At 36.0% G+C, this 16,618-nt stretch overlaps 2 protein-coding genes across 2 annotated transcripts; both read right to left on the bottom strand.

The window, feature by feature from the left end:
- Nucleotides 1–476: 476 nt before the first annotated feature.
- Nucleotides 477–5,205, bottom strand: calr3b (calreticulin 3b). The gene is made up of 9 exons (XM_032566119.1): nt 5,030–5,205; nt 4,629–4,730; nt 3,922–4,125; nt 3,302–3,396; nt 2,999–3,208; nt 2,796–2,909; nt 2,333–2,476; nt 2,157–2,249; nt 477–1,484 (listed from the first exon to the last, which is right to left on the bottom strand). The coding sequence occupies exons 1-9, from the start codon at nt 5,115–5,117 to the stop codon at nt 1,278–1,280; spliced, it is 1,257 nt and encodes a 418-aa protein (XP_032422010.1). The 5' UTR covers nt 5,118–5,205; the 3' UTR covers nt 477–1,277.
- An 871-nt stretch (nt 5,206–6,076) lies between these two features.
- LOC116722035 (excitatory amino acid transporter 1-like) lies at nt 6,077–13,679 on the bottom strand. The gene is made up of 11 exons (XM_032566118.1): nt 13,400–13,679; nt 13,038–13,233; nt 12,803–12,940; nt 12,029–12,236; nt 11,902–11,944; nt 11,768–11,816; nt 11,486–11,651; nt 11,022–11,255; nt 10,749–10,943; nt 7,402–7,536; nt 6,077–7,249 (listed from the first exon to the last, which is right to left on the bottom strand). The coding sequence occupies exons 2-11, from the start codon at nt 13,225–13,227 to the stop codon at nt 7,087–7,089; spliced, it is 1,521 nt and encodes a 506-aa protein (XP_032422009.1). The 5' UTR covers nt 13,228–13,233; nt 13,400–13,679; the 3' UTR covers nt 6,077–7,086.
- Nucleotides 13,680–16,618: the final 2,939 nt, after the last annotated feature.

The following is a 16,618-nucleotide window of genomic DNA, read 5'->3' as shown; positions in this document are numbered from 1 at the left end:
GAAAATAAAACAAATTTCACTTTGTAGACATAAAAACCTGCTTCTTCAGTGTTGGATAAATATTACAGGTGAAAAAATTTCAAATACTCCACACCTTTAAATTATGTATTACTTTGTTGAGATCTTTAACAAAACAAGTCCACTAAAACACATTGAAGTGTGCAGTTTCAAAATGTCAAAGCATCTAAAGAGTTGTTATATTTAGATGCTACAGGAGTTAACGAATATTACTGAAATACAAAAACTGCTTTGCTAAAAGCCCGTTATGCAAACAGTCATTCAGTTTGCAGGATTTTATGTTATGTAGTTTGTATTTAGACACACCTTTACATAATGGTATCCCACATAGGGCTTATATGAATAGTTTAGTGCTACAAAAGGTGAATCATTAGCAAGAAAACTATGAATAAACTAAATTGGAAGTAGCTCATTTCAAAGTTGTGTGCTTGTGCAGCATAAATAAATATGAGACAAGAAAAGTATTATTCTTTTAATAAAACCTTTGGCATCAATCACATTCTGTCCGGTAAAACCTGTGTGTGTGTGTGTGTGTGTTACCCTTGTGTGAGCAGCACCGGCACATAAGCATCTGTTTGTCCAGACTTTCAGGATTAAACTGCACATCCCGTCACGCAAAAAAAAAAAAAAAAAAAAACCTCGCTGAGAAATAAAACAAAATGTACTCACAGGATTTTTTATATATATATAATTTCATTCACCTCTCAAGAACGAAGAGTAAAAGGTTACAGTCAGTGAAATAGGAACAACCAAAAAATAAATTAGTTTTTTTTTCCTTTTTTTGGATTAGGATTGAATCTGATTTGTTTCATCTAAATAAAAAAAAAAAAAAAAAAAAACAGATGTTGGTGACTTTTGAAGAACTTTTATAGTAACCGCCTGAGAAACCCATCAGAAACTGAGATGGCTCGATCAAGAAAATCCAGAAAAACAGCAGATGTCAGTGCCGACCGAATGTGTCGCTAACAAAATGAGGAATGGAGTTTGTTGGTCAGAAAACAGAATCATTTCAGCAGTTCAAGGGAACCATGAACCAAAAAAAAAAAAAAAAAAGAAAGACACCAAGTCCCTCAACACCCACTCACACACACCCCCTTCCCACGTTTTCTACTTCAAACCCCCGACATTGGGTCGTGTCCCGACCTCAGGGAAAAGGATGCACAGCAGCCACAACACCCCTTGAATGACGGGACAGTTTCTGGGGAAGGATGGGTTAAGAAAAAAAAAAAAAATAGATAATCTGTTTTAGCTACGATGTCTCAAAGCTCATCTTTGGGCTTTGACTCGTCGTCTTCATTTTCTGTAAGAATCTCGTCCTTTGCATCGTCATCCTCCTCTTCGTCCTCTTCCACCTCTTCGTCATCGTCGTTGTCTTCATCGCCCTCAGTGGCTTGCTCTTTGTTCTTCTCCTCTTCCTCTTTTCTCTTCACCTCATCCTGCTCTTGCTTCATTTTCTTCTCTGGTTCCTGAAAAAAAGGTTGCAACAATCAGACTAAGCTTCTTGTTGGCTTAAAGGTCACATTTTTTTTTTATAGATTAGTAAGCAGTTCAACAAAATTAATGTTACAGCTCTGCTTAGGGTATTTATAAACAGTCAAAACACATAAGACTAGACAAAAGTTTAAGGTTTTTTTTATTACTTCCATTTTTAAAATTAAAGAATTTTATTTAATCATTTCTGATTGGCCATGACATCTTCATTTAGTTTTAACATCCTTTCATTTTCATACATCTTATTTTGTCTATTACATTTTAGAAGTTTTAAAGAGATTTTGATTATTTAAGCATTTTTCTAGTTTTTTCTCCAATTCAGCTTCCATATTTCTATATTTTCATCATAATTATTACAAATAGTAAAACTACTTTTTTTATTGAATAATTCCCTCAAATTAGATTTTTCTGGTTTCATTTTCTTATATATACTTGAACAATATTTTTAGTTTTATTTTCAAGTACAATAGATAATTTTACTTATTTTGTTTTATTTTTAATTTGACTGTTTTATTGGTTTTAAAATTTACGGTCATTTATAATTATTGCTACTCATTTAAAATAATAATTGTGAGGCAAATCTTAGTTTTAACAAATTTATCCAGTCTAACTTTTATTTAATAAACTCTCACAAGCCACCATCATACCTTCGTCACACCCCACGTCTCCTTCCCGATTTCCTCTGCTTCCTTCACGTCGTCGGTGATCACAAAGTTGTCAAAGATCGTACCAGATTTCACCTAAGAGGCAGTTACAAAATGTTACACTGTTCTTGGTATTTTGTTTCTGCAACAACAACTTGGCAACATAAACGTCTCCTCACCTGCCAAAGGTCAAGGCCAAGAACGCCAACGTTGTCAAACTTGTAGATGGCGGAGTCGGGACTGTAGTCGGGATTGTCAATTTCAGGATGCACCCAGACTCCCTTGTAGTTTGGGTTGTCGATCTGTTTGGGTTTCCACTCTCCCTGTAATACAGGAAAAAAAAAAAACAAAAAAAAAACAATGTGTCAAACAGGAACATCAGCACAATATCCAATTAAAGAGAGAAACCAATCAGGCTTTTGGTTTGTTGAGGTCTGAAACTGGTTTACATTTTTTGGAATCAATTGAAAATGAAGAAATTTATGCTTTTAAGCTTAAATTCCCACAAACCTGAAAGCTCTTTAGAAAAAAACAACAACAAACAAACAAACAGTTTTATATTTTATGGCCAATAAAGGGAAAACAGATCCAGTCCAACCTCTGGTCCATCTGTATTTGATCGTTTGTGTAAATGTGGCCTACTTTGTACTCTGGGTTGGGGATCATCGGTGGCTCCCATTCTCCATCCATGTCTTCATCCCAGTCTTCAGGCTTCTTAGCATCAGGATCAGGAATGTTCTCAGGTTTATCCCAATCCTAAAAACAAAACCGTACAATTTAAGGTTTCAAGTAACAATATAAAGAACATTAAAAACAAGGGAGAGCAGAGGATTAGGTTTTCTCACCTCAGGTTTTGTGTCATCGGCATCGTCAATCTTGGGGCGGTCATCCCAGTCTTCTGGTTTCTTGGCTTCAGGATCCTTAATTTTCTTGGGAGGCAGGAAGTCCCAGTCTTCCTCCAAGCTGCCAGATTCCACCTTCTCATTGTCAATCTTCACCTCGTAGGTCTGATCTGGGTTCAGGATCAGCGTGTACAAGTGGGTCAGCTCATCGTCCTGCAATGAAACAAAGAGGAAACGGTTGAGTTTAACTTCTTGTGAAACACATGACGACACCTTGGAAGGTAAATCTTCAAAACAAAATGTTACCTTGCACTTAATCTCTTTCTTGATCAGGTGATTCTTGCCCTTGTAGTTAAAGATGACGTGAACTTTCTTGGTGCTGTAGCCACAGATGTCAGGGCCTGGATCAAACGAACACGGTTAACATAAATACTTAAAACTATGAGCATTAATTCTTCATAGCTTACAGACCATGATTTATTTTTTACCATTTCTATTCTAGTTATATCTACCAGTTAACAGAATTTAAAAAAGCAATAATTCCTATTATTTTGTTTTATTTCTACTGATTATTTTAGTTCCTATTTGTTTTATTGTTGAAGTATTTTTCTTATCACACATTTTTCTCATATTTTTGTAATTTAAACCACTTAACAGTTACAACCACTAATGTATTCCTTTTTCTACCATTAATATTTATGAATAATATAATAGTAGGCTTTATTTATAATGCCCTTTACATCCTGAGATTTTAAAGGGCTTTAACAAAATGGCTATTAATTCCTACTGTCATAATATTACTAATATGCACATGTTATCAATTTTTCCTTGTTTATTCTTCACTTTACTCCATTTTAATTACTGCCATTTTTATACGATATATATTCCTACTTTTATTGTTATTTTAATACATATATTTTTGTTACCAAACATGATGTAGTACGAGGATTCCCCATGCATTTCGGTCTGCTCCAAGTCAGAGGGGAAGACCTTCACGTAGCCGCCACCACAGTCGATCTTCTGCTCATGCTTGACTGTAAACTGAATGACCAAAGGCTTCCCCTCGTTGCTGAACGGGTCGAAGCGGGCAGAGACGGCGTAGAAGCGGGCATCTTGGCTCGTCTGCAGACCTGAAGTGGAAAAAAATACATTTGAGCAGTGCAAAAAAACCTGATTTGTATTAATTATAGTTAAAAAGATGCTTCAATTGATAGATTGCTTCTGCACGACCTCTAAATAATTTTTGCAAATAAATTAAACATTTATTCTAACCAAGAAAAAGGCTTCATTTATCAAAGATTGTTTGTGAAGTTACACCAATTATCCCAGAAGTTTATTCTTTGAAATCCTATTGAGCTTGGTGACATCATAAAGGTTATTTTAAATGCTAATTTGTTTTGACATGCAAGTCTGTTGGACAATTGACATTTTAATGGTACAATAAGGATTAAATAATAAACCTGTTGGAGAACAAGGATATAAAAGACAAGTTTCTCTTTCACTTTAAAAAACAAAAAACAAAAGTGGAACAGTCATGTTATGACCTCTGAAGCATATGTGATTAACATGAGCCCTTATATGTATGGCAGTATTAACCAATAAGCATCTGTTTGGGCTAAATAATGTTAATTACCTTTGTCTTTTTCAGCATCTCCATAGAAGTTTCCTGCAGTCAGTTTCCACTCTCCATAGTCAGACTTGTGCTTGGAGTTCACCCAGCGACTTCTCCATTCATCTGTCCGAAGAAGAAGCAGCAATTTGACGGTTAATGACTTTCTAGAAATACATCAAATTCAAGCCTTGATTCGTAACTCTAGTATTCAATTGCACTGTAATTATAACCAGTTAGTTTCAGAACATGTGGGCGACGAAAGACCTCACATTTGTAAGATTTGCGAGCTAAAAAGGAAATTTAGCTAACACAAATTACCATTAATCGCATCACTAAAACAGATTTGTAACCTATAGCTCCGAATGATAGATGTCACAACTGTGTCGTAAATTTAAAATAACCTGGGTCAGAGTGAGACTTACCACCGTCCAGAAACTCCTCCCGAAAATAAACCTTAGCGTGAGCGCAGTAGACTGCAAATATTACCATAACTAAACCTAAAAGCTTCATTTTTGCTCTTTTCAGCTGCACGTCCCGCTACTCACAGAGGCACCTCCGAGCTAAACGGCAAGTAGTTTGTGGAAGAAGGAAGAGAAGGGAATATTTTAGAGTGGCTACGGCCGAACAGATGGCTGCCTCTGATTGGACAGCGGGTTGGTGTGTCTGGACCAATCACGGTGGACCACGAAAACACAGGAACCAGTGTCGAATGAAGCTTGGTCAGCTGACCGTTTTTTTTGTTCTGTTGCCATAATGGGCATTATCCAGTAGGGGGTGCTAAACGAGACCCCGTGTTTTCGGTTCATGTCATGTTTTGCATATTTGGTCAGGCACTTCCTACGTTTAACAATGACTTTTTCACTATTGTTATTACTAGAATTAACTCTACCCTTTCTCTCTTTATCTCTCTTTCTAAAGGATTTCAAAAAAGATTTCAGATTTTCCCGTTTAATACAGTTAGTTATAACTCAAAATAAATTAGCTTTTCGTTTCTTGTGGTTTAACTTAAGTTCAGCTAAAGTATGTTTTAGTGTGCTAAATTAAGCAAATGTCAACAATGATACTTTTATGAAGGAACAAACTGTTTCATCCACATTTGTATTAGTTTCTAGAACAAATTTAACAAATTTGCCACATACATGCACACCTTATCTTATCTTATCTTTTTTTTGTATTGTTTCTATTGTGCAATGAGGCCAATCTTATCTACTCTGTCACAGTAAACACCAGGCTGATATTCTTCATATTCTATTGCTGTATTAAAGATTACCCAGTGGAGGGCGCAATATTCATTACAATCTTTTATTGCCATAGTGAAAATTATCCACAAGATGGTGCCAGTATCACCTAAACAAAAAGTTTGGTCCGCTCAGTAAATTCTTGGAGACATCAAATACTCTTTACTTTGAACATCGAAAAAGTGGACAGAATATACTTCACAACAATCCACTGTAGCAGCTGGCAGTGTAGAAGATTAAAGCCTTTATGCCTGCAAAATCTCATCACTGTTGTTTTTTACACATCATGACAGCAATAAACAACATATGCTGGTTTTAGCAAAGGAAAAATGTGAAAGAAATTCGGTCATCCTTTTTAATTTAGGTTGTGAATACAAAGCTCACTCTTCATTGGACAAGTGGTGATATATGGCAACTAACAAAATCAATCAAAAAATCAGGCTTGGCAGTTGATCAACAAGGTTCTAAGGCCTTAGAAATGAAGCTATCTTCTTCCTTGATATCATTAAACAGGCAAAGGCATTACCAAAAGGTTCTGGCAAATATTTTGACAATATATATATAAAAAAAAGAAATATTGAACAACAATATTTAAAATTGGTGGGACAGAAAGCCTAGAGGTTAACCACTTAAATTTTTCTGTGAAACCACTTCACAGGTTTTAAAGAGAAGAGTAAATTTACTGCAACTGATTCAGTTTGACTTGAAAGCAAGTCCCTAATTAAATTACATGTCATCATTTTGTTGAAAAACAAAATTACTAAGAACGAAGAAGGAACTATGTTACTATACCAGCACATTCCCCTGGTGCTACAACACTTTCATTCTCTACAAGATAGTAGAGTATGCATAAAAACTATAGTCAGCGTGTTTGGAATAGCTTTCTGATGGGCCCATTTGCTGTCTGTAGTAGGGGAGTACCACAAGGACCACTACTAAGATCACTGCTGTTCAGTTTGTAGAAATTATAATAGATGGTTTGTGTGAGCAAGGCTGCTTTCATACTGAAAGAATATTGTTGAAGTTTAGGAAGCCTTTCGAATGACTTGAAGTTGCTTAGAAGTTTTTGTTTTAGCCTGAAAACCATTGAGATCCCCCAGTGCAATCTATTGAGTCTTACAACAAGAGTGTGTTTCCCTCTGGAGTTTCTGTGCCACAAACCACAGGATACAAAAAGAAGCAAAATTCATTATCATTATTTTACTCAACATAGGAAGGGATGTTTTCTTCCTTCAGGCAACTCATTCCATTTTGATGCTGATGCTCTTGGAGGGTGGATTTTCTTCCAACACCAGATTTGTTTCTGCAGGACTGGATGTCTGTAGTTCATGTCTGGAGAGATGCTGCACCACTCCAACACCAAAGCAGTCACCAAGTACATTGGTGGCAGTCCTTAAACGATCCCTTTCAACACAAAGACAGTAACATCTGAGAGGTTAGGAACTATTTTCCAGCTCATAGATTTTCTTGTGTTTTATCTCTGTTTTTGTATTTCATTGTGCAGATGTGCCTATTCTTACCTAACACCTTAAAATTATACAAAGTGGTGTACTTACAAAATCCAGTCAACCATGAGGAGCAGTGATATGTCTTCAGTGGGCAGTCCTGTCGAGCTCAACACAATCAGCATGGTTACCATACCAGCCTGTGGGATACCAGGTGCACCCGTGCTTGCTGCTGTGACAACCAAACTGAACAAAATAAAAGAAAATAATGCCGTGTAAGAGCTACTTTGAATAAGTCAACATCACTTTAATTCACTCAGGACCTTAGTTTTCTTTAGGGCAAGTCAGAAAAATTGAGGCAAAGCAACATTGTCTTAAATAATTTACATTCATTTTGAAAGCCTTAGAAATTCTTAAATTGTTTAAACGATTAACTTGTAATAGCATTATATAAGCACAAAAAGTATTCCTTTAAAATATTGGTATACAATTCTGTTAAGTTCTGCTTCTAACCCTGTTAAATATCTGATCTGAAAATGTGTAAAAGGGTTTTATTTTAACAATACTATAGATGTGACGTTTGTCCAAATTTGTTCATTCTTTGAATTTATTTTGTTTAGTCAATAAGTTTTTTCTCCTGACATTTATTGGTGTTACTGACACCAACTGCCAAGAGCAGTTTGGCACCACCAACTGCCCAAACTGCCCAGGACAGTTGGTGGTTACCAACTGTCCTGGGCAGTTGGTAACCACCAGTTTGGCACCAAGGGTAGTTTGGCAGTTACTGGGGGTGGCAGGTGGTGGTGCCAAACTGCCAAGGGCAGTTAGTAACCACCAGTAACTGGCAGCTCTTCCCTCTTTTTCTGTTACTGTCGGTAACTGTGGTATGTATTAGGATCAGCTCTGTGTTTTCTTTACAAATATTATGTTTAACATATATTTTTAGACAAATTTAATAGTTTCATGAGTAATTTTGCTACGTTTTCTGTAAGTTTTTAACTGTTATCTTTGGTAACATTGTCCATTTGAGCCATTTTATAAATGTTAACTCCTGCCAGCTGCTATTAACTACCGTTAACTGCTCGTTGGGAGCTATTGCTTTGTAATTTGTCTAGGGTTATTTATTATATTTTATTTTATGTATAGGGGCAGAAGCTGCTGGACTGATGTTAACCACCGACTTGATTTCCTCTTTTGCTAGAATAAATGCAATGAACCTGAATGTGTCTGTCATGAAGTCAACCTGAGACGAACACAGAGGGGTTACCAATGACTATCTAAAACTTGAGGCATAAATTATAGGGAGGTGCACTGTAACAAATTGCCCTGTATTTTTACAGTAAAATGCTGGCAGCAGGGTTGCCAGCATTTTACTGTTAATTATACAGTACCCTTACTGTAATCAACTTTACAGTAAATTACTGTCACAAAAGAAATCTTTTGATTACAGCACATTGCTGTTTTTATCAGATTTACAGTAGACTACTGGCAGCTGTGTTGCCAGTATATTACAGTTTTTCTATGGTATCATTACTGTTGAATTCACATACAGCTTACTACTGTAAATTTCCAATACAAAATAGAAACATAAAAAAAACACTTAGAAAATGTAAGTTCCATCATGTCAACCAACATTTATTTGGGAAAAAAAAGAACCATCTCAAACATTGACTCATATACAGTCTTTAGTGGGCCACATAACAAAGAAGAAGGTTTTGAAATGACAATGTATGTGTGCCTTAAACCTAAACCTTTTCTACAAGAATGTTGAGGGTAAACTGTCCAAAGTAAGTCGTATTCTGGAAAAACAGTAAGAAAATCACCATCTATTTTGTAAAATAAATTTCTTAATAACTGATTTAAAGAGTTTTTGAATAAAGCATGAATTGTGGCCTTTTGATTAGTCTGAAATAAAATAAGTATGAAAGAAATTATGAAATAATGCATTGTACAACTCAGCGCACTACTTTTTCAATACAAAATACTACTTTTAGTGGAAGTGAGGAACAATATGATGCAACATAAAACAAATGAAACATTTAACTTTCAATCTAAAGCATAGAAAAAAATTGCAAATTTTAGTTTGATAAAAATTTAAATGAAACATTTAGACTTGAATTTCCTTTAGGGCAAAATCAGAGCTCCAACTTCAAATGATAAAACAATGAAACAATATTTGACAACATACTGCCAAGATAAGTTAAACATTGTGCCTGTACAGTCAAAATTACAAATTACATCTGAAGAACAGAAAGTGGGAGCCTTAACAAAATTTATGCTATAAATTAAAAGAGATGTCTAAGATTATGCTGACCTTTAAACCAAAAAAAATCTCTCAAGAACACTCCTGTTCAGGGATAAGTTGCCTTCATGCCTGTATAGTTTTTTGTTTGTTTGTTTGTTTTTGCGCGGAGGGGCAACAATATTTATAGTCTGGTTAGAAAGTTCCCACTAACCTATATGAAATTCCACTCAAAGTCCATGAGGTATATTAGCAGAGTTGAAACACAGGGGTTGACAGTGATCGACTTCTTTTGAACAGTTTTTCCTGTCCTCTTGGAGACGATCTTGCCACAGCTGGCCTTGGTCCCTCTTTCAGGGATGATATCAAGAAAGTGCCTGAAAATGCAGTAATTTCAGATTAGCATATGATGCTTAAGGAGTCAGGGTCAAGATATATCAAATAATGTTATGCTAGCTTCCTTATTACAGCATGACAGATTAACTAAGCTAACTTTCAAACAGCTACAGTCTGCTTAAAAATGACAACTGTATGACAACATCATCTGACAAATAAATTATGCTCCAACTTACCAGATTGGCTCATAAAATGCAGGATTCAAATGGATAGTCCTTGTAAAGAAAATTCTAGAGGTTGCTTCCACATGTCACAACGACGTGTCTTCTTGAGAAATACAGTAGCGTTCTGTTTAAAGAGAGCCTCCTTGCCGTTGAATCTAACATCATTCCCAAAATGCAATGCTACTCACAGTATATTACAGTATTTTATTAAAAACAGTAATAATTGCCCAGAATGCATTGTTTTTCACGGTGCAGTACCGTTTTCAATAGAAACAGTTTGATACTGTTCAGTTTTGGCCGTTTTTATACAGCAATTTGTTACAGTGTGGTTATGGGAATGCAAAACAGGTGAGTTCTTATTTACAAAAGGCAGCTGTTTCTGAAAGTGGCTTGAATTTAGGAGATTGTCTAGTGAATGACACTGATTAACAAGGGAATTAAACTCAAGAAAACAGCTAAATGCCATAAACTCAGGAACTAACTTTGCAATGAGGAATGGCAGAAAGGTGTTCTACAAAATATTAATTTAAGCAGTTAACACTTTTTAGATTCTTAGGGAAAATTTCTTTTCACCAACATATTACTCAGTTTACTTTTTGTTGATGTATGATTGCTTTTGCAAGGCATTGCAGGTAAGCAAATTCCCTTCAAAGTACCTGAGGACAATAATCTGTTCAAAGTTGAAGTCCATGTCGTTGACCTGAGCTATGAATAAAGCTGCCACTGCTTCATAGAGAGCAGCACCGTCCATGTTCATAGTGGCACCTACAGGCAGCATGAAGCTCGTCACCTGTTTGTCCATCTTCAGATTTTCCTCCATACAACGAAGAGTAACAGGCAAGGTTGCAGAACTATTAAAAAGCACATAAGATATAAAGTTATGCTTTAAAGTAATTTATTTTTGATTGTTTGCAGTAATTATTTTTAACCTGGATGAAGTCCCAAAGGCCGTGCTGAGAGCCTGGAGGATTCCTCCAAAAAACCTCAAGGGATTCTTTCTTGTGACAATAAGGTAGATGAGCGGCAGCGTGACGCAGCCGTGGATCATCAGCCCAGTGATCACAGTCAGAGTGTACATGCCAACATCACGACCTATTTCTGCTGCGTCTGTCATTTTAACAACCTGCCCAGCCAGCAGGAAGATGATTCCCACTGGAGAATACCTGTTATGAAAGGAGGTGTAATTAAAATGGAGATGCAATTACTTTTCCAAACAGTAGATGGAGCCAGAGAAAAATCCTTAAAAAGTAAGCATATTTCCACCAAATCATGCACTCATACAGGCTAAACACAGCAATTTTAGCTGTTTGAGTCAATTTAATGACAAGATACAAAGATAATTCAAAATTAAGTAAACAGTTCAACCGGTTAATCGATAGTCTTCCCTTCTTACCAGATAGCTATGCTAACAAGAAGCATAATGGCTTTATTCATGCAGTTGAATAAATCCCTCAGAGGTTTTCCCTCTGACCCCATACTGCTCAGGATGAGGCCAAAGGCGACAGAGAACACCAACAGACCCACAACATTGATGCCGTCTGAGGTTCCTGCTGTTGGTGCTAAACAGCAAATAAAGTAACAACACATATAATAACAACAAGGACAACAGCAGAATAAGAAGTGTATGGCAGGACAAAAATCATAACAATCACAGATTTATAGCAAAAAGACTCACTGTTTGTTGTATTTCCTGATGAATTACTGCTGGGATTAACTGTTAAAAACTATTTAAAGAACATAACATCAAAATGTTAGTACTTTACAATTGTTTGATTGTGAAATAACAACAAAACAATTGCACTAGCTTACTTTTCTGAAACAAGCTTCCACCAGATTTGAGGGAAACATGTTTCTATAAAATACATAATCATAGAATCATTCTTTGTTCAAAATATAAAGTGGCAAAAATTTATCTCCACGTGACTTTTGTGCAGACCTGATCAGATCCAGGAAAGCGTCCACACTGTGCACAGTCTGTGTTTCAGTAGGAGACGACTCGGACGTGTGCCTGGATGATTTCCCCGGCTGGATGAGAACCGCCAGGAAAATGCCAGTGAACGCAGCAATAACAGTGGTTACCAAGTAGTAGATGAGGGTCCGAAGCCCGATTTTTCCAAAATCTTTTCTGTCAACATTTGATATGCCTGAAATTTAAAGTGGAAAAGTGGGTAAGACATTTTTCTTTATAGAACATCATATTTTTATTTCAGATAAAAAATGACCAGAGAAGATACAAAAAATATATCAGTTATTATTGAGAAAATATCATTGGTGATTGATCCAATCTTCTTGACAGAACTGATTTATTTCAGCCAAATTGATGAATGTGAAAACTTTAGCTTGTTCAGATGTTCGCAGATGTTTGCAGATGTTCGCAGATGTTCGGGGTCACCAATGTGGAAGTCAGCAGAAAAAGACAAAAAAAATCATTTGAGTCTTGTTTTATTCTCAATGTCTTACAATCAAAACCAAAAATATAATGTAGTACAACCGTTGGTGTCTTCTCACCTCACCTTCTCCCCTTCACAATAAGAGAATACATTCGGGTGTGAAATAAATACATTGTATTCGCCACAAGCTGCCTGTTAAAGTAGTAAACTATTAAAGTTTGGGTAACCTCTGGTGAAACTGAACTAATGACCTAACTGTTGATTTTACAAGCAAGATGATTAATTCTCAAGATAGAACCAAGCCAAAAAGTTGATCTGACCTGCAATTAGACTTGAAACGACAAGAGGAAGCACCATCATCTGCAGGATTCTCAGCAGCAGCTCTCCAGGAAAAGTTAAATATGCTATGTCTCTCTTAGACATGTTAACGTGTCGCAGAGCAAAGCCCAGTCCAATCCCTTAGAAGCACAGACATATACACAGTTTTCCAACAAAGGAAAAGTTTAAAGAAGCAAATGCAAGAGAAAATACAACATAAAACTGACGACTTCTTACCTACTGCAACAGCAACCATTGTGAGAATGACAAAGGCATTCCTCTTGAGGAAAATCCAAATGTTAAATTCATTCCTAATTAATTCATCTTCACCTAAGGGCTGAGAACATCTTTCATTTTTCTCATTATCTTCGGGTTTAGCAACCTCCACCAACTCTACCTCCGACATGTTCTCAGAGCTCGGAAGCATTGATATCTACATTATTGCAGAAACATGGAGAAAATGAATGATGAACACTTTTGCCTGGTGCTTGAATGAATAAATCACTGTTCAAAAGCTAAAACATAATGAGTTGCAGTTTAAAACAAGATATTTACATTTTCCTTCAAGTGTTTCCACTAAAAAGGCTGAACAGTCTTACCAGCTGGCGTTTAGAAATCCTTGATAAAATAGACCTTCTGTGGATTGAAGAAGTGATTCAACTTGACTTGTGCATCTAATTTTGAGGAAAAAAGAAAACAGTTTGGGCCAGCTCTGCTGTTACAGTCTAAGAAATATTAGCTTCCACTGAGGTAATGAGTGAAAGATTTACATTTAAGGAGAACCGCCCAACTCCCTTTTCAGCACGGTTAACGCTAAAAACCACGAAGATGTCTGAGAAGGAAAAAATACTTGCATTCCATTGCGCTGTAAAAACGTGGTACGAGATTATATTTTTACAGTGACAGGTTGAAAGTCCATTTCTTTTGTTCTTGGACATATTTCACAGAACAAGTTTTACTATAACAGAGGTCTGACTTGTACTGTACTTTGTGAAAGTACTTTTTCTACTGATTATTATCTTGCTACAAAACTCAATGTATTTTGTTGGGCAAAGTTGCTTCATGTACAATGATTGTACTTGTTTCTCCTCTGCATTTGAATCCTCCTCTACAAACAGGCTTATCTTTTTATGGTTAAGGTGATAATCGAGTGGTGCTGCTATTAAATTGATATGTTTTTGGATTCTTTTGAAACTTTTGCTGAAATTGGTTTTATAGTATTTGCAGATTTACTCAGCTCACTTTTTGTTTAGCATTTTTGATCACAGCTAAAGCTAGCTCATGAATTTTAAACATGTTGATGAAAGTTTTTTATTTGATCGGTAATCTTTCGTCCATCGTCCAGCCACTGTAGTTCTTTCCTCTAGTTCAGCAAAGAATTGGTTTCTCAGATAGTTAGGTGCTACTAACTATCTGTACGGTGGCCAGGAGGAGGTTAGAGTAGAGACGCCGCTCTTTTGAAACAACCAGTTCAGTTTGATGTTTCTGATTCGGACATCTCCTCCACAGCTCCCTCTAGAAAGAAAAGTCTTAGAAATATTAATTTTGTGGGAGAGGATTTTACTTTTGGTTTAGATTTTTCTGTCATAAAACCATCAGAAGCATAAGCAAAACAATAATATCAAAAACAAAATAAAACCTCCTTTCCAACGGATTTGTCTTTATTTTCTTAAAACTCTATTTTTTTAATCTCATAATTTTAATTTCAACAGAAGCTCAACACATGAATTTCTTCCATTTTGGTAATTAGGCTCTTGGAGATCTGTTTGTCGCTGCAGGACTGGATTTCTGCTGTTCATGTCTGGACAGATGCTGCACCACACCTACACCGATGCAGTCACCCATGGAGATGCAATGTCAAATACTTACCAGCAGATGGAGCCAAAAAGAAATATTCAAGCTTATGGGAAACGATAAGTATTTTTCCAGTAAATCATATTATTGATGAATGCCTTATGACATGCCCTCTTAAAGTAAAGTTCATTAGGAAGATGTATTCAAAACAATGAGCAAACATTATAGAAATATCAGAAACTCAAGCATATAAAACAAAACAGAAAAGTCAGCAGGTTTAAATGAGTCTTCCCTTCTCACCAGATAGCTATGCTAACAAGACCCATAATGGCTTTATTCATGCAGTTGAATAAATCTCTCAGAGGTTTTCCCTCTGACCCCATACTGCTCAGGATGAGGCCAAAGACGACAGAGAACACCAGCAGACCCACAACATTGATGCCGTCTGAGGTTCCTGCTCTTGGTGCTAAACAGCAAAGCAAAAGTATTGTTGAAATATTTATGTACAGTAGAATAACAAGAATGACAGCAGCATAATGATTATAATAAAACTTTGGAGTTCCTCATAAATCACTATCTGGATTCTCACTTTTTAATTTCTTCATGTATGACATTTACTTTATAAACATACTGATGATACAGACCTGTATCAGGTATCATCTCTCCAATGTTTCCTCTGGACTACTTTGCTATATTTTATAGGAAAACATTTACCTTTAGGAGTATTTTTACTGCACTGTACTTTCACTTGAATAATATTATTATGAAGTACAGCTACTCTTACTTGAGTAAAATACCTGACAAATGAGTATTTAAGAAAAACATTGTATAAATAAGGTAAAAGTTAAAGTAAGACCTCTGTACATAAGTTATGTTGTTCTAATGATATTTTGTGTCTGTTGAGCCATTTGGAGACAAAATGCAGATAAATTGTTACTGGAAGGACTTTACCCTGTTCTAACAAATATATACAATGCCTAATGCAATTACTGGATTGATACGTTTTATATAGTAAAAAAGGGTTTAGTAAAGTGTTTCTTCAGCTTAAATAATATTATTTAGTAGGAAAAATACTCACTTTTGGTAGTCACATTACCTATTGCTAGATGATTTATTGCAGATTCCTTGCTGTGACATGTTGTTCTATACAGAATAACATTTTTACCAATTAGTACTTAATGACATCACATATTTAAACTCATCAGAACCGTCTTACTTTTCTGAAACAAGTTTCCACCAGATTTGAGGGGATCGTGTTTCTGCAGGAAATAAATGCATGTGAGGGTGATTCTTTATCCAATATGCTAAACAAAACAAAATAAAATAGTATCGGTTGTCTTTGATTCATACCTATGAAAGAGGATTAGGGCCACCGGGGAAAAAAAAGAATTCTGAGATTAAACTCAATTCTGACTTTAATCTCAGAATTCTGACTTTAATCTCAGAATTCTGACTTTAAAGTCATAACTCTGACTTTAATCTTAAGATTAAAGTCAGAGTTCTGAGTTTAAATTATGACTTTAAAGTCAGAATTCTTTTTTTTCTTTTTCGGTGGCCCTAATCCTCTTTCGTACATACCTGATGAGATCCAGGAAAGCCTCCACACTCTGCAGAGCCTGTTTTCTGCCAGCAGAGGGCGCTGAGGCACGCCTGGACGGATTTCCCCGGTTTGATGAGAACAGCCAGTGAATGCAGCCGTAACCGTGGTTACGAAATAGTAGATGAAGCTTCGCAGCTCGACTTTCCCCGAAAGCCTTCCTGTCTACATTTGACATGCCTAAAATACAAAGAACCAGTTAATATTTACAGATTTTTACTGGTTTTTGAAACCTGAACGAACCCACCACAAACAAAGAGCAAAAGTGAGTTAGATAATTTTTTCTAGCAACGTTTTTATGGGTTTGTTTTTATTCTTTTCATAGCTTTAACAAGCCTCTTCTATACCCAAATGAACTCAAGTTGAACTGTAGATCTTTACCTGCGATCAGAGTCAAAACGACAAGAGGAAGCACCATCATCATTTT

The sequence above is a fragment of the Xiphophorus hellerii genome, chromosome 6 (assembly GCF_003331165.1).
Source record: "Xiphophorus hellerii strain 12219 chromosome 6, Xiphophorus_hellerii-4.1, whole genome shotgun sequence".
In the NCBI taxonomy this organism is placed as follows: Eukaryota; Metazoa; Chordata; class Actinopteri; order Cyprinodontiformes; family Poeciliidae; genus Xiphophorus; species Xiphophorus hellerii.
Note: the sequence above shows the minus strand (reverse complement) of the source record. Positions and strands in the feature narration are given on the sequence as shown.